This window comes from Girardinichthys multiradiatus, chromosome 15 (genome assembly GCF_021462225.1).
Source record: "Girardinichthys multiradiatus isolate DD_20200921_A chromosome 15, DD_fGirMul_XY1, whole genome shotgun sequence".
Taxonomy (NCBI): Eukaryota; Metazoa; Chordata; class Actinopteri; order Cyprinodontiformes; family Goodeidae; genus Girardinichthys; species Girardinichthys multiradiatus.
Genome location: NC_061808.1, coordinates 27,537,441 through 27,555,264, shown reverse-complemented (window position 1 = coordinate 27,555,264; position 17,824 = coordinate 27,537,441). Strand labels below are relative to the sequence as shown.

At 39.1% G+C, this 17,824-nt stretch overlaps 2 protein-coding genes across 5 annotated transcripts in view; one reads left to right on the top strand and one right to left on the bottom strand.

Annotated features, from left to right (window-relative positions):
- ccdc85cb (coiled-coil domain containing 85C, b) overlaps nt 1-2,744 on the top strand; it is a 59,712-nt gene extending 56,968 nt beyond the window's left edge. For all 4 annotated transcript variants that reach the window (XM_047389054.1, XM_047389052.1, XM_047389053.1 and 1 more), the window contains one exon: nt 150-2,744. In XM_047389054.1, the coding sequence (XP_047245010.1) occupies nt 150-239 (90 nt within the window). In that variant the 3' untranslated portion in view covers nt 240-2,744. The remainder of the gene's footprint in view (nt 1-149) is intronic.
- Nucleotides 2,745-5,808: 3,064 nt separating this feature from the next.
- ccnk (cyclin K) lies at nt 5,809-14,043 on the bottom strand. Its single transcript, XM_047387066.1, has 11 exons — nt 13,809-14,043; nt 11,446-11,672; nt 11,023-11,104; nt 10,798-10,929; nt 8,920-9,025; nt 8,783-8,840; nt 8,482-8,651; nt 8,195-8,403; nt 8,056-8,086; nt 7,392-7,463; nt 5,809-6,929 (listed from the first exon to the last, which is right to left on the bottom strand). Exons 1-11 carry the CDS (start codon nt 13,815-13,817, stop codon nt 6,406-6,408), a joined length of 1,620 nt encoding a protein of 539 aa, XP_047243022.1. The 5' UTR covers nt 13,818-14,043; the 3' UTR covers nt 5,809-6,405.
- Between the last annotated feature and the right edge of the window lie 3,781 nt (nt 14,044-17,824).

Below are 17,824 nucleotides of genomic sequence, written 5' to 3'. Positions count from 1 at the left end.
TGCACCTGTACGTGTGTGAAGTTTCTACAGCTCAGTCAGTGTGCTGACCCCCCCAGTATCTGCTTCCACATCCCGCCCTTCTGTCCCTCTCTCTGTTTGACTCGGCTGCTCACCTGGACCTCTCAGCAGCTCGTCTCTCCTGTTTGCAGGTGGTGTGGAGAAAACTGGGTGATGCTGCAGGATCAAAGATGTCCATCAGGCAGCACCTCTCTGGGAACCAGTTCAAGGGCCCACTGTAGCAAGGCAGCTGGTGCCCCAACTCATCAGTATCCACAGTACCTACCCTCAACCTGGGAAAGCGTCACCTTACTATCTACCTACACGGCCCATCATGCTGTGCCGATGGCGCTCGGCTTCCCTGCAGCAAACACTCTCTTTAGGACCACTATGATGGCTACAGAATGAACTATGTAGTCTGTTATTTACATGCACACTCGAAATATACACGTTTCTTAACTGTCAATGGTGAAGTTGAGTAATGGCAGCTAGTTGGGCCACTTTTCGTCAGCCACAAACACACACTTGCTTTTAGCTTGTTTTTCAAGAGCATAGCTGTGCTCTTATGAGCCAGCAGTGCAACATGGTTTCAAGCACAGACCCGACAATGCCGCAGAAACTGAGAACTCCCAGCATGTTAGGGGCCAAAAGGTCTACAATGCAACAAATAAATAATTTGGCAAATAAATATATAGGTGATACTTGAAATAAAAAGATTTTCATAATTATCAATATTTATATGAATGTTTCAATAGCATATTAAATACAAAATTAAACAATTAAATGAACAATTAAAGAATTTGTCAAAATTATTGAAGTATTTATTTTAGGATTTCATTTTTCTGTGCTACAGTCCATTATGAAATAATTTAAACTAAAGGAGGACCAAGAAACTGAACTCAAAATGTCCTGCAGACAAGACCATGAAAAAAACTGAATAAATATTGTATTAATTACTTAGGCTTTTAATAGGCATAGAATTAAAATTTTAATGGATAATTTCCACCTTTATATACTTAATTTTGTATTTTATCAATTATTTTAGCATTTATATAATTATAAATACATTCATTTCATTAATGTATGTATTTCCAGTTATCATGCAATATTTACTTAACAATCTAATTATTTATTGAATTTTGGCACTTTTTTTCCTCAATACATGCTGAGGGAATGTTAGAGCAACAGTGTGGCTGAATTTTCAGATAACTTTTGATAGTACCCCCTATAGAAACCCTATCTCCAGTTACATGTACCCTTCCACCCCTTAATGGTCAACAAGTATAATTAGGATTAGCATTCTAAAACGTTAACTGAAGTGAAACCCACTGTGATCTAGCGCCTTTTGCCTGTGAGACAAGTCTATGAATAACTACGTCTAGGGATCACTGTTAACTTGTGTACAATGTGTATAAAACCATAGCACTACTTCATGGTTTCTGTTGAATTGACTTTTTCTCTGTTTTGTACATTAGTGTGGCCATATGATCAAAATGTTCTGCTTTGAAAGCACACAGAGTTGGACCTTCCACAGGGTTTGCTTTCAGTATTAACTGTTTATTATTATTATTACTATCACAATTGTTTTCCAGATGAACCTTTATTATACCTTTTTGATGTAATCTCTGAAAATGTCCTGAGGCCATTTGGATTCCACAAATGATTTTATTACTTAGTGAAACAAGCTAAAACTTGTATGCTGTGTGCATGTCAGACAATCATTTACTCAGGTTGGGAGGGCGAAAGCTTTACTGTCACCAATCTCTGAGCGTGTGTGTGTGTGTGTGTGGGGATGTGTGTGTGGATGTGCGTGCGTGTGTTAATGAAGACAGGATAGTTTTCTTTCAGCTGTAGCATCAGGTTACAAAACGAGTAGTGAATGCATTTTCTGAATCCATGTAAGAACTTTCCAACTGCAATAAGATTTTGAACATCTAACAGTAGGTCCACTATAATTTTAAACAGTGAATTTTAGAAAAATAAGCATTTTTTTAGATTAGACTCTGTTGTCATGGATTCAGCAGTTGCATGATTTCTTTCTATTTTTTAATTTTAATCTTAGAATCTGAGAAGTATGTCTTCCCTTCGATGTCTTTACACCTTGAAACTTTGTAAAAATGAGTATTTCTTGCCATTCGTCAGCGTATTTATTACCATGTTTAAGATAGAGATTGGAGAGCACACTATAACTACAAAGTTTAGGTAATTATGAGATTAGCTTGATCCATAAGTTTATCAGATAGATGTGACCGACAGAACGGGCTCTCCCATCTCTAGTGCCATTTGTTCCAAATTAGAACATTTCCGAGGCTGCCGTTACAGACCTTTACTTCCTTAAATTATGTTTTAAAATGAAAAAAAAGTTATCAAATGTTCATTTTAAAGTGTCCTTTTTTATAGGAACTGCTTTAAAGCCATGGTACAACTTGGAATACTTAAAAAAAAAAAAAAAAGTGGCGTTAAGTTTGAAATGTGCCACGTTTTCTTCCAGTGTGTTTTCGATTTGGTACCTAACTACCGTACATTTTTTTTTAAACTTTTCTCTTTAAAGCTCCTTTTTTCCATCTGTATGCTAAAACCACAATCCAGACCTCTAGAATCTCTGGTCCAAACGTCAGTCCTGTAGCAACTAGCATGATGTAACTTTTTCTCATAAATTTCACTGATAAGATTAACAATTTTCAGGTGAACAGGAATTAGGCCTCTTTTAGAAAACTCTGGGAAAGAAAATAAACAAGTTGCTTCATTATGTTGTCAAGCGATGTCTTTATTTGGAGAAGAGAGAACACCCTCTGCCAGTAAGCATCCTGCACATAAACCAGCAGCTCATACACTCATCAGCGTCTTCGTCAGGTACACCAGTTTAACTGCTGCTTAGCACAAATGTTAAATTAGCCAATTACATCGCAACACCTCATTGCATTTATCTATCTCACCATGGTGACGTTTAAACTGAAACACAGAATGTGGAAGACAGAGGATTTAAGGCTATAAGAGACTGGTAAAATGTTTCCTGATTAACATGAAAGCATGGATCCATCCTACGTATCAGTCGGTGAGGCTGGTGGTGGTGGTTTAATGGTATGGGGTGATGTTGTTTTGGCACACTTTGAACCCCACAGTACCAAATTAGCATTGTTTGAACACCCCGGCCCGTGTAAGTGTTGTTGCTGATCATATACGTCATTTTTTTATTTAATACAGTGACTGTACCCATCTTCTGATGGCTATTTCCAGCAAGATGATGCATTGTGCCACAAAGCTCAAATCATCTCCAACCAGCTTCTTCAAAAATGGCAGTGACTTAACTGTATTCCAGTGGCCTCCACAGCCACCAGATCTTAATCCAACTGAGCCCCTTTGGGATGTGGTGGAGCAGTAGTTTTGCATCATGGTTGTACAGTAGACAAATTTGTAGCCACTGCATGACACTATCATGCCAATATGGAAGAGCCTCTGAGGAATGTTTCTGACACCTTGTTGAAACTATAGCACAAAGGTGTACCTAATAAAGTGGCTGCTTAGTGTGTACTAATTCTGTTATCTATGTAATTATTTAAATAAACAACAAATTCCAAATGTTTTAATATCCAAGCAGAACAATGACACATCCTTGATTTTCCATATCAAGCACACCATTATGAATGATAACTGAGTGAGGATGATGTCTGAAACATACAAGATAACATAAACATAAAGAAAGAAACCTGTCTTTGTTTTTGTTGCTCTCATTTAGCAAATTAGGCTACTTGTTGACTGATAGGGACAAATTGTTCAAGAATTAAAATTAGTTAGTGAAAATTAATAAGTAAATAATTAAATTACAATAACTAAAAGCAATTAGGCAGAATCTAATTCGCAAAGAAATTTTTATATACGTATGAGATTTTTTTGTTTTCACATGGCTTTTATTCCTCCGTAATGACGCCCCCTGCTGTTTCATAGAGGCGTAGAGGTTTGTATTTTTCCTACCACCCTCAGCTCTCAGCATGTTATTTTATCTACATTTAAAACTAGTTATTTACTCTGTATAAAAAGACGCAAAACATTTTCTCACTAACATTAAGTCAGACAGAATTACCAAAATCATTTGTATTTACTACAAGTCAGAATTGATGAAATTATCACTTTCTAGCTCAGAAGAAAATATAATTGCTTTGTCAGCTTCTGATAGAATAGTTTAATAACATTTGAGTTAAACAGAGGCACACCTCAATCATAATGCTTCTTTGTGTGACATTGGAAAATAAAAATACATAACAATCAGCCAAGATATCAGGAACAGAATTTTGAAGCTCCACGTGTCTGGTTCATGCTTGGGGACAATTTCCAGATGCCTGAAGGTGACATTTTCATCTAAAAGTTATGTTCAGCCATCCTGTTAGAGAAGGAGACAGGTTCTATTCCCCAGAGATGAATGTGAGAAGATGGTAGCTGAAGCAGAGTCATTGTCCACTATGAGTCCTGTAGCAACATGAACTGAAAGGCCACTCATAGAGGAAGAAGCCATTACTCCAAAAGGGAAGACAGTTTGTGTGTTCTGGGACAAGGACTTACATTTTTCGATACATGATCACCACTGCTATATTTAGAGGAATCAATGGGAAGCTTGCAAGCCTGAAAACACCATTCCAACAGTAAAACATGAAGGTGGCAACACGAGGTTGTGCGGATGTTTTTCTGCCGGAGAGACTGGTGCACCTCACACAATTGATGGAAAGAACATTACATGGAAATATTAGAACATCATCCATGTAGTTTGAACGAAGTCCAAATGGGTCTTCCAAATTGACAGCGACTTGAATCCGAAAAGTCAATGTTTGAGTGGTCATCACAAAACCCTGACCATAGTCCCATAGAAAATGTGTGAGCAGAGCTGAAAAGGTGTTTTTTTGAAGAAAGTAAGACATTTCTATTAATAAAATCGGTCGTATTCTAGCATTTAGCAAATAGAAATAATTGTGGTTATCCTAACTGACCTAAGACAGGAAAGGTTTAGCCTGATTGTAGGAAAAATAGGAAATACAGAATTCTGTTTTAAATGATTTGATTTATTAAAAGATAAAAGCTATTCAAACCAACCTCGTTCTATGTGGAAAGAGTAAATGGTCATGCCGCCCTTGGCAACAGCGGCCATCAAAGGCATCTGGGTAACCCTTTATTTTGAAGAATCCACAATGCCAAAGGTTTAAAGGGCCTTCAGGAAAGAAACGGCCACAGTATGACGGAACCTCCACCATACATAACAGTAGGCTTTGCCTCGTGGTCACCAAACTTCACACTTGTGATAGTAGGTCAGGAAAGGCTTTTCTGGCTTTCTCAGAGGACAATTCCTTTTACCATCATGGTGAACGTGTGTGGTAGCAGGACAAATAAAGTTTTACATCTAACTTAAGTGGCCAGGGGTTAAAAGAAATCTTTGTCACACATTTAAACCCCAGAGAAATGGAAAATTACTAAATACATTCCATCTCTGAAGTTGAAACTCCAATGGAGATGAAAATTAACTATTTTAAAGGGCTTGTTAGAAGACCCAACATTGTTCTTCTCGAAATGTGATTTCTTTCCACTGATACATGTAGTCAAATTACAGAGCAGATGAGATGATGCTTCTGAAATAATTTAGAAGAAATAATTGTGCCTATACTTACATCTTGACTACGTCTGTATATCTTCCCTTATCTAAATATCTTTTGTTAAAATGAAAAGATCTCCCCAGTGTCAGATAAGACTGATCCGATCTGGAATCCTTTTAATACCTTCTGTCATACAGTTTCACTCAATCACAAAAAACAAAAAATAGACAAAACATGAAAATAAACATTTTAATAGTCACAGAACGGTTTGCAACATGAAGCCGGTATTTTTCAAATTAAATTATATGCCAAAACAAGCACAGGTCAGAGTTCAACAACCTATAAACCAATGACTACTGTATTTCTCATGTCCGTTTTCCAGAACTGGAGACCACTTGAAAGAAGAAAGTTAGAAACAGAATGCAAGACAAAAATGCAACTGGAAATCCAGCAGAGGTAAAAGACATGATTCAAATGATAGAAAGCAAATAACAAAACTAAACAACCTGGAACATGTCTTTACAAGGCCATTAAACATGTATGTGTCAAATCCATTAAGAGGAAAACAGGTTGTTGCCGTTTCTCGGTACATTCTCAGTGATTCTTATGGGCACAGTGAGTAGCTTTCAAGATGCCTACCAGAAATGTTTCTCCTGGTTTTCCCAACAATGCTGTCCAGACCCAACGTGTCATGTCAAGTTCATTTCCAACCCCATCAGCTGATAATCTGCAGCTTTGCTGAAGAGAAACCAATTTCACTTCTCTTAGTTGACAAGAAAACTTAAGCTTCTGGTTGGTTCAGTCTAGAGTCAACAACTATGGGTTGGTAGACTCATCTCATCCACCCACCGCGGTTGAGGGGCATTCCAGGTGGAGGGGGCAGGGGCACTTGGGACTGTCCTGGAGGCACAGGGGGTGGAGGAGGATACCCAGCAGGAGGAAGTGTGATCCCTGGGGGCGGCACGTGGCCCGGGGGCATACGTGGAGGTGGTGGGTAGCTGTTGTAGCCTGGTGGAGGGTAAGTTGGGGGCAAACTGGGTGGTGGGTAGGTGGATGGAGGAGGTGGAGGACCTGGGGGTGGTGCAGCAGCTGGTTGATAGACATGTGGATGATACGGCGGGATTGGAGGTGGGTAGCTGGGTGGCATGGGGGTGTAGGCTGGACCTTCTGTCTTCATCATGGACTGCAGGCTTTGGTAGCCCTCTCCTGACATGTAGGAGCTGGTAGTGGACATAAGGTAGTTGGAGGGTGGAGGTGGAGGAGGGCGATGGGGCAAAGGAGGGGGCTGGTGTGGAGGTGGCGCATGTGGAGGCGGTGGAGCAGCTTCGCATCCTGGTTCTGCCTCGGCAGGAGGGGCTTGTGTGGGAGAACAAGGCAGAAAGTAAAACCATGTTAATAAAAACATTCGACAACAAAAGCCATAAGACTAGTTTTCAAACATGACCTGAAATAACCTCTCTGTTCCCAGACAGGAACGCACAGCCGGGCCAAGATCAGCCAACTTCACCACACAGGAGGTCTCATTACCAGGCTTAAGCACTAATCAGATTGCTCTGGGTTAGTGTAGGACCATGTGGTTTGTCCAGACAAAAGGTGATTACATAAGCAGACTAACAATTTTTGGCTGCTCTATAATCCCAAGTTGACTACAGCGGCACTGGCGGCTCCTAAAGTGTCTGTTCAGTGGCACACACAAAACAAAAAACAGCAGGGTGTCCTGGATACCAGCATGTCCCCAAGTTCAACTCTATTTCCAACTCCATGCTAAAATACATGACACATACGATGGCGGGTAGATGTAGGAGTAGTCATGGTTACCTGGGGGAGGCTGGGATGCAGGCAGGGGAGGCATAGGGCTCTCCAGTCTGGGGATCTTTGCCCCGGCTTGTTCTGCAAATTGTAAAAGAGAGCGTTAAGAGACTAGTCTGTGTGTGACTTTTTTTTTTTTTTTATCATCAAGTATTAAAAATGCAAAAAAACTTTTACATTTGAGATTGAGATTTTTTGTGACAAACTATTTATAACTCAAATGGATGGAAAATAATCAGTTTTTTTTTTTACTTTTTAATAAATTTTAATCTGGAAAGTGTGGCATGCATGTGTTCAAAACACTTAAAAAAGAGGACAACTCAATATAACACACATTTTTATGATAGGTGTCATTATGCTGACGAATCTAGTCTGGGCCAAAATAGAATTGGGAATTTGTAGCATGACTTGAAATTTGATGTTGAAATATGTTTTCATCCTATCTGACAGAGCTCGAGTCATCCTGTAAAGAAGAATGGGCAGAAGTTTCTTGAGCAAAGCTTTAATCGTAGGGAAAGGTGGTTCTACAAAGCTGAAAACCATGTAGCATTTTCTTAACACTGATGGGCCTTATACTTTTGTGTTTGTGTTACTTCACCAAATGTAAAACAAAAATCATTTAAGGGGTGTAAATATTTTAACAATGCACTGTAACATTTGAAAAATGAAATACCTGGAGGTTTGGGCTCATCCTTTGGAGATGTCTAAACAAAAACAAGATTTTCTACATTTTAAAACGAAGTCTTTTTAACGCTAAAAGCAAATGGCAACGATTTTTTGCTTGCACCATTTGTGTTGTTAACCTTGCTTACATGTGAGCGTTTGAGTTGGCGTGCAGGGCTGCCAACCTGAGGAGGAGTCTTCTTAGGAGGTGGTGGAGGAGGGTTTGAGGCTGGGGGCGGTCCCTGTGGCACTGGAGGTACAGAAGTCGGAGTAGCGGAGGCCCGCTCTTTCTCTTGGATCTGCTGAGGGATGGGCTTGTTTCCCTGCGAGTACAGATCCAGGATCTGGTGGCAAATGTCTATACAGGAAGGAGGCATGTTTAGGATGAGAAACATCTGGGGGGTGAGGAAACATCTTTAAAGAAGGAGATGAGTACCTTCGAGAAGCTCAACAGGAACATCCTGGACAAACTGCTCCCACCAGCGGCGGGAAGACTGCTTGGCCGTCCACTCCTGGATGTCAAATTTACACAGGCGCCCTGCCAGGTACATCACAGCCACTGCGATGATTTCTGGCTCCCACTGAAGAGACAGCATGGTGCAGAGGCTACCAGAGACACAGACAATGTGGTTAAAGTCTTCTTTCAGTTTTCTCAGGAAAATACTACACTGATGTAAATCAGGTATTTTCAGTTCATTAGATCTAAAGCTGGGTGTACCACAGCCATGCATGCTCACCTGTCATTGACAAAGGTCCAAGCCATTTGTAACACCTTGCAGACTTTATTCTTCTCCCCTAGGATATAATGGCAATAATATAATTAGCCTGTTCTTTACTGAATCCACGTGGGACTGAAATGTTTGTCTGAACTTACCTTTAAGCTGCTTGACGTAGCGCAGCAGGAACATGTAGGGGTGCTCCACCTGCAGGTCGAACTTGATAGTCTGGAGCAAAATCCTCTCCAGAACCATCACCTCCTCCTGTTCAACAAGAAGGCTAATTTAGAGCACAGGTTTGCTACCAAGTCGTCTTGCAACATGGGTGATTTTACCTGAACTAAGTTTGACAAACACAATCCAGAGGAATACAGGGGTCACTGAAACAAAGACAGTGGTGTTCCCCACCAAAGCATTTCCAGTGCATAACCAGAGCTGATGAAAGAGGCAGTTCTTTACTGGTTCGGGTTCTGCCAGAAAGCCAGATCACCACATGTCTGTATGTCACTAAAAATGTCTATTTAAGCTGAATTCTTTTGTTAAATTTTGCTGAAGATTACAGCCTAAAGAGACAGTTTTACAACATAAATAAAAATATTTATCTGTGTTTCCCTGTAAACACACGTCCTAATTTTACCAGCTTCAATCCTTTATGTGATTCAAGCCTGAAATGAGATTGATGGTGGAAGATAACTTCTATAACGGCAGCTCCAATAGGTCAAACCCGGTGATGTCAAAATAAAAGGGGATGATAAGGGACTGTGGGCTCATGTTATTGTTATACCTCATTCCCTCCTTTTTCATTTTTTCTGCCTTAAATTTGTCAGAACAAAAATGAAAGTAACTCCAGAGTTTTAAACACGGCTTTCACAACATTCTGATTGGTTGTTACCCTGCATGCAGCTCATGGTGGAAGCGGTTCTTACTCCCTGACCCAGCTGAAAGTTGGTGCTGCGATAGAAAATTAAAAGGCTTTATAAAAGTTTGTAAAGGAATCTGGAGTGAATCTTAACATCTGGGGCTCAAAACACTTGAACGGTTCAAAACTAATCTGGATTTTTCTGCACTGAAAACAGAGATCCTTCAACCCAGTTTGGGATTTATGAAGCTTGCTTCTTTGGCTTTAAGACCCCTTTAGAATGGAAAATGTATCAAAATGTTGCTACAAAGACGGGTCAAAGTTGGAGCTAATTATCTACACTGATTATACATATTTCTAAAACAGAGATTGATAAAATCCTTATTAGTGACACCCCTAATGCTTATCATGTTTTTAAAACTAACTATAATTATAATAATATTATAATCGACGCTATTTAACCAGATACTTGTGCTGTTTTTCTCTAAACTTAAACTGTATTTTGAGAGGTCTCAAGGAACATTTTGTGCCATTTATTTCAGGTCATTTTCACTTGTGTTGAATGACCATATTTAGTTTCATACTTTTTCTTCTAGAACTGATATCTAAGTTGCTTAAATGAGCATAAAATTGCAAAACTACACAAAAACCTATTTGCTCCCAAGGAGAGAACAAAAACAACTACTGCCATATTTATCATAAAACAAACTAATATATTCCTTTAGCTTATGATTTGGGTCTTTTTTTTCCTTGCTTTGCTACTGGAGTAAGTGTATGTTACTATTGATATTATTGAGTGTATAAAAAAAAAACAAATGTGTAAGAAATGCATTTGAGGGACATTTGTGTTTTTTTCCTTTTATATAAACACACTGGCTTTCAAATATTTCAAGCTGAAGTAATTTCAAAAAGACTGACATGCTAAAAGTGGGAAATAACATCGTGGACAGCTGTCCTTAGAAAGCTTTTAAATGACCTCTTAAGGGTTAAAATTCAGATTGCCTTGAAATACGGGTTAGCCAACAAAACCTCACAGGCCTCTTTAACTTCAAGCATTTTGCCAGCTCCTAGTGTCCCAAAGATAGGACACTAGACAACAATAATTGTAGACACTTCTGGACCAAATGTATTTATAAAAAAGTCCAAGGTACAGGGACTAAACGAATTAAAACCGCACCTTTGGATCATCGCCGAACTGCGCAAACTGCACATCATTCAGTAAGCTCCGGGCCGTCTTGATGATATCTTTACATTTCTTTGGGGTCTCCTCGACTTTTCCAGCTAGGAAAAGACAACAAGCTCCAGTCACCTGTGGAAACAAATGTCCCGACATTAATTTCCCTACATTCAGTTCGCTTTCAGAAACCAGGGAAAACCAAGGATGATCAGGAACTGAACTCACGTATCTGGGAAATTGCTTGAAGGAGTGAAACATGTAGAAGCGATGGAAATATATGATGCCGGTGGCAAGTGTGTCATAGTGTCTGCTAACAGTCAAGGATTCACACACACACACACCCCCTTTTCTATAAATGAAACCTGATTAAAAGGCGTACCTTTGCTGCCATGATCACATTAATTAACTCAACACTACACTATGCAAAACTTACTTTTAAACTCACACTAAAGCATCTAAAGCACAGCGTTCATGTACTTTTGTATAAAATGAAGAACTAGGCCAATTTATAGAGGATTATATGTTATTTATAAATTATCCATATGTTGGATTCAGTGTTTTTTGCTGAAGTTTATCTGAAATATATGAATCAAGTATCACTCAAGTACCGGCTAAAGCTTTTTCGTGGCATAAACCACTCAAGGATACAGGCCGAGGCGGGTTCCTACGTCAAATATGAAGCGGGCCCCCTCCCTCCTATAGCGAGCCTCCGTGCCAGGGTCAAGGCCTTCGGACTGAGAGGGGGTGTGGGCTAAGTCCTTCTTGTCCCAGTACCAGCATGGCTTGATGTGGTCCAGAGTTGCTTGGCCACTCAAATTCTCCTTGGGTTCCTTCATTGTTTGCGGGGAAGAGGTGGATGGACCCGCTGAGCTGGACTGCAGGGATGCACAGGAAAAAAAAACTCATTATTACTCACTAGCTTTTAGTGTGAATGAGTACGACCATAACAATCAGAGAACAAAAAAAGTCCAATAAGAATCAGCATTATATGTGCGCCTTAAAATCTCACCTCCCCTATTTAATGTACATAATTGGGATGGTAATATAATTAATATTTTTCACATCCAACTTTTGATAAAAGCTGCTTTGTATGGTTTATTTATTTATTATTACCATTAGAGGTGCACCGATTGCAGTTTCCTGGCCGATCACCGATCTTTAAAAACCTAACCTGCCGATACCAAGTTTCTTTTTCTTTTATAACCGACGCTGTCAGGTGTTATAAGTTCACAATACACCTTCAAAGTTCCAATCTTATTTCATTCAAAAACACTGAACAACACCCTGAAATATAAATCTAAAACACTTAGAGCATTGCAGTTCCCTTAGTATTTCATTTTTCACATTTTAAAAAGAAACAAAACTTGCACAATAGGTTAGACAAGTAGATAAGATCGGTTGATACGATCGATTTCACATGTAAGTACCGGCTGATCACGGATCTCCCAAAATTAATAGATCGGTGCACCCATAATTGCAATGTTGTTATTTTCCTGTTGATACATTGATTTAAGTGGGAAAAAAAAATCTAGTTAAACGTTTTCAAGCTCTTATTTTGCTTATTTTATTCTTTTTTCCTACTTTGCTATTCATACAGCAACCCGAGTGTAACAATCTGATATTAAACTGGTTGGGCAAACTGCTCAGAAAGCTTCTCTGTAATTGGCCAAGTAAAGTTTTCAGATAGCATTATCCTAGTAGAAGTGAGAACTGATTCATCTATTAGCTTTCCTTCCTTCAGCCATCTGACCGGCAGTGTGCAGTAAGAGATGAGGGAGGGGCAGCATCACATTACTCCATGCTCTAAACAGCCAAACATAACTCTGGTCCGTCCAGCACGTTCTCTGGCATCTCATTAAAATTAATTCAAACCGGAAGAAAAGCATGAGGGAAAATATTAGAGGTTTAGTAACCTGAAATTTTTCAATATTTAGAGTTAGACTTAATATCTAAAACATATACATACAGGGCTGAAACTAACAATTATTTTGCTAATCGATTAATCTGTCGACTGTCTGTCAATTGGTTGATTTAATCAGATAGCAAAAGGTGCTTAATAGATTTTTTTTTACAGAGCTTGAACCAGGTGAAGTTAAAGCTAGGCCACTTCTGGATAGAGAATGTTTACAGACAATTAAGGTTTTTTATCTTAAATGGAAATTGTATGTATAATATGTACAGTTTTGGCTTAATTACTGCTGTGAGTGGGTTGTTCTTTCAGGAAATGTTATGTTTTAGAGTCTGTATACTCCAATTAACGATTATTCGATTAATAAATTAGTTGACGATTATTTCAATAATTGATTAATTACAATTTTTCTGATTGTTTCAGCCCTAAAGACATATAAATCAAAACAAAATCAGAAAAGACTTGACAAAGACAACTAATACGACCAAAAACTGAGTTTATCTGAGGTTATATATTACTTATTATCGATTTCATTTTTTAGGCAAGTTCGTTTAGAACCGATTGCTTCATCATCTCTGGTTCTCACTGAAAACTTATGATTCTAGAAAACTGAAATGTTTTTCGCTACAATCTATTCACATTACAAAATACATATCAGATACATTGTTGCGGCGTAACGTCGGATAAATACTACTTCTATTTACGTAACATGGTAAATTCTTAACTCCTGCATAGTTTATATAGAGAGCAACAGAGTTACCAGTCACTGATTTATTGCTGAGTCTATAAATATCGGATTTAGCAAATTAGCATAATAAAGACACTAGCTGCTCCCTAACATTTGTTTACTATAACACCTAAAATATTTAAAACGTAGCTTCGTCGTGTGTGATAAAGGCGTTTGAAGTAAAAGAAAAGCAGTGAGTTGGTAAAATATCAAGCTCAATGAACGATGAAACTGAAAGAAAACGTGTGAACCAGGCAGGTCAATCTGTTCGCTAGCATTAGCTTAGCAAGTTAGCTTGAGCTAATGCTAAACATATCAGTCTGTCTGGAATTCTAGTTGTTCATCGCCACGGTTCCAATGAACCGTGAAGCTTACCTTTATCATGTATGCGACGGGATGAGCCACATAGACGAGACGACAGTTAGAATAATCCGCAGTTATTCACACTAAATTGGCTAACAAGTGAGCATTCACAGTCCCCATTGTGACAAGGACGCCGCCGTCTTCTTGCACGTCACTACTTGCTTGTAAACGTCATTACACAGGAAATAAGATACACGTGCGCTCTGGTAGAATATTTTATTTTACATTTCTTGTTCAAAATAATCTTTACTAAAGTGAAATGACTAATTTAACCACAGAAGTATCCGTTATAAGACACGCTTTTAAAACTACCCACGTTTGGGTGGGAAAGAAGGTGTTATTTTTAACCGTATCCACTAGAGGGAGACAGACTATCACTCAATTGTTTAAATCGCCTCCAAATGCAACCCACCGCGCAAATCTCAAAGCAAACGAACAAAATTCACGTCTCTAGTGTTCAAAATGTGTTTATTTATTTGTATATTGATCCATTTACTATCCCAGTCATATAGGTTTAACACTATTATATGTATTTTAGAATCTACTGTATTCATCTTAGAATTATTTGTCTAACTCTCTCCACATGATTGATAAATTGATTGATTAATAAATTGATTGATCGATTGATTGATTAAGCAGTCAAACTCATAATTTCGAGAGCATCTCTTAATTAAATGTTAAATGCTGTGGTTAATAGTTTTAGTAGTCTATACGTATTTACTGAAAAGAGTGGACTGTGAATTAAAGAAAAATGACTGAATTAAAAACGATTTTTAAAATCATTGCTATCTTATTCTGTGTGTAAGGTTTTAGAATTTTGTAATAAAAAAAACTGCAGGAGATATGTGCAAAAACCTGTTATTTAGTGATAATAACATCTCAGGTAAACAGATTATTGTAATTTGCAAAAGCGAAATGTTTTAAATAATGATTGGTAAAAGACTGTCTACTAGTGCTGTAAAAGGAGTGATGGTGATATCTTTCTCCAAACTATGTTACTTGTCGTCAATTAGTCCGTTGTGACAATTATGTTACATACATTTGTTGCCGTTTAATAGACAACTGAAGTTTCCTTTCCACACATGCCATTGTTAAAAAGAAAAAGTTTTAAATCTATGGCTGAAAAATGCCTGAGAACCACCAGCATCTGGGCCTGCTCAGAGTATGACAGCCTGTGTTGTAAGAGCAGACCACTAGTAACATCTCGTGCCCTCTTTACTCCCCTCCCGGCCCCACTTCTGAGAAAAGCCAGCATTGAATCATTTACTCGGCCCACATTAAAATTTGGAATCTGCATGCATTATATATTCACCCCTGCTCGGACAAATCCTCTTAACTGTGGGAGAAATTGTTAGGACGGGTCCTGTGGAGAAGTAAGAGCCTTGTCTGGTTGTATTGCCCGTAGCAAGGGAGCATCTCAATCTGTCACTCAAATCCACACACACGCATACACACCCCAACCACACTATGAATAGCTTATAAATTATATATCCTTATACTTTCTTTATTAATATTAAACACTGCATAATGAAGCAGCGACTATAAGCAAATCCCACAGCAATATTCATATTACCACAAGCTCTCCTGGAGTGGACCTTTCATTGTTTATGTCAGCCCTGTCACATTGCAGTTAATCACATCAAAATGGCTTTGAATGTTTTATTTTTCCCCCCTGTAACACAAAAATCCCCCATTTCTCTCTCAGAACCTGCATCCCGAGCAATGTACATTGCTCAGAAAAAGTGTTTTATTGAAAAAGTGTATTTCTTACAGATTTATCTGCTTATTTAGTGTACTTGCACACTTAAATCTTTCAGATCATCAAACATGTTTTAATCAGTTGCCTAAGTTAAGTTCAGTGATGCTTTAACACTACGACGCTGGGCAACAATGGCATGCATGGGAGGGTTCCAAGGCAAAAATATCTGCTGACCAAAAAGAACCCAGAGAACCGCCTTATATTTCCCCAAAACAGCTCGATGATCCTCAAGACATTTTGGGAAATATTCTTTGAACTGACAAGACAAAGTAGAACGCTTGGAAGGTGTGCGTCCTGCTAGAATTGGACGTAAAACTAACACAGCATTTCTGAAATACAATCTCATAATGGCAGTCAAATGTGGTAGTGTTGTCTGATGGTCTGGGACTGCTTTGCTGCTTCAGAAGCTAAACGATGAGTTCTGCTCTCTGACACAAAGTCCCGAAGGAGAATTTCTAGCCAGTCAGTTTGTAACCTTAAGCTCAGGGGCATTGGTTTTATGTAGGAGGATAACCGTGTGAAGAAAATCTGCAAGTCCACCTCTGGATGGCTCAAAAAACACAGAATAAAGGTTTTGGAGAGGCCTAGTCAAAATTTGGACTTAAATTCAATCGTGATGTTGTGGTGTGATCTTAAACAGGCCATTCATGCTGCAAAACCCTCCAATATGGCTAAATTAGAAAATATTCTGCAACAAAGAGTGAGTCAAAATTCATCCGCAAGGATGTGAAAAAAACTCCTCCTGTTATTGCAATGGATGAATTACAGGGGTTGGACAATGAAACTGAAACACCTGGTTTTAGACCACAATAATTTATTAGTATGGTGTAGGGCCTCCTTTTGCGGCCAATACAGCATCAATTCGTCTTGGGAATGACATATACAAGTCCTGCACAGTGGTCAGAGGGATTTTAAGCCATTCTTCTTGCAGGATAGTGGCCAGGTCACTACATGATACTGGTGGAGGAAAACGTTTCCTGACTCGCTCCTCCAAAACACCCCAAAATGGCTCAATAATATTTAGATCTGGTGACTGTGCAGGCCATGGGAGATGTTCAACTTCGCTTTCATGTTCATCAAACCAATCTATCACCAGTCTTGCTGTGTGTATTGGTGCATTGTCATCCTGATACACGGCACCGCCTTCAGGATACAATGTTTGAACCATTGGATGCACATGGTCCTCAAGAATGGTTCAGTAGTCCTTGGCAGTGACGCGCCCATCTAGCACAAGTTTTGGGCCAATGGAATGCCATGATATGGCAGCCCAAACCATCACTGATCCACCCCCATGCTTCACTCTGGGCATGCAACAGTCTGGGTGGTACGCTTCTTTGGGGCTTCTCCACACCGTAACTCTCCCGGATGTGGGGAAAACAGTAAAGGTGGACTCATCAGAGAACAATACATGTTTCACATTTTCCACAGCCCAAGATTTGTGCTCCTTGCACCATTGAAACCAACGTTTGGCATTGGCATGAGTGACCAAAGGTTTTGCTATAGCAGCCCGGCCGTGTATACTGACCCTGTGGAGCTCCCGATGGACAGTTCTGGTGGAAACAGGATAGTTGAGGTGCACATTTAATTCTGCCGTGATTTGGGCAGCCGTGGTTTTATGTTTTTTGGATACAATCCAGGTTAGCACCTGAACATCCCTTTCAGACAGCTTCCTCTTGCGTCCACAGTTAATCCTGTTGGATGTGGTTTGTCCTTCTTGGTGGTATGCTGACATTACCCTGGATACCGTGGCTCTTGATACATCACAAAGACTTGCTGTCTTGGTCACAGATGCGCCAGCAAGATGTGCACCAACAATTTGTCCTCTTTTGAACTCTGGTATGTCATCCATAATGTTGTGTGCATTTCAATATTTTGGGCAAAACTGTGCTCTTACCCTGTTAATTGAACCTTCACACTCTGTTTCAGTTTCATTGTCCAACCCCTGTACTTTTTAACATTTGGGAACCTTGCTTCTCTTAATAAAATCCCCCTTTCAAATCTGGTTTTTGTCCTTAATGTCGTTATCTTTGTCTGATATTAAAATTTCAAATACCACAGCACTGTTTATATCTGTCTGTTTTTACATGCCCAATTTTGTCACATTTCTATTATTATGAGATGGTGCGATATTAAAAAATGGAAAGGGTGTGCCCAGTGAAAACCAGCTAAGTTGAGCATACATTTTTCCATTCATATGAAGGATCCAGTCTTTCAAACACTGTCCACGAGCTTGTTTTTTCACCTCAACATGAATAATTAGTGTCTGAAA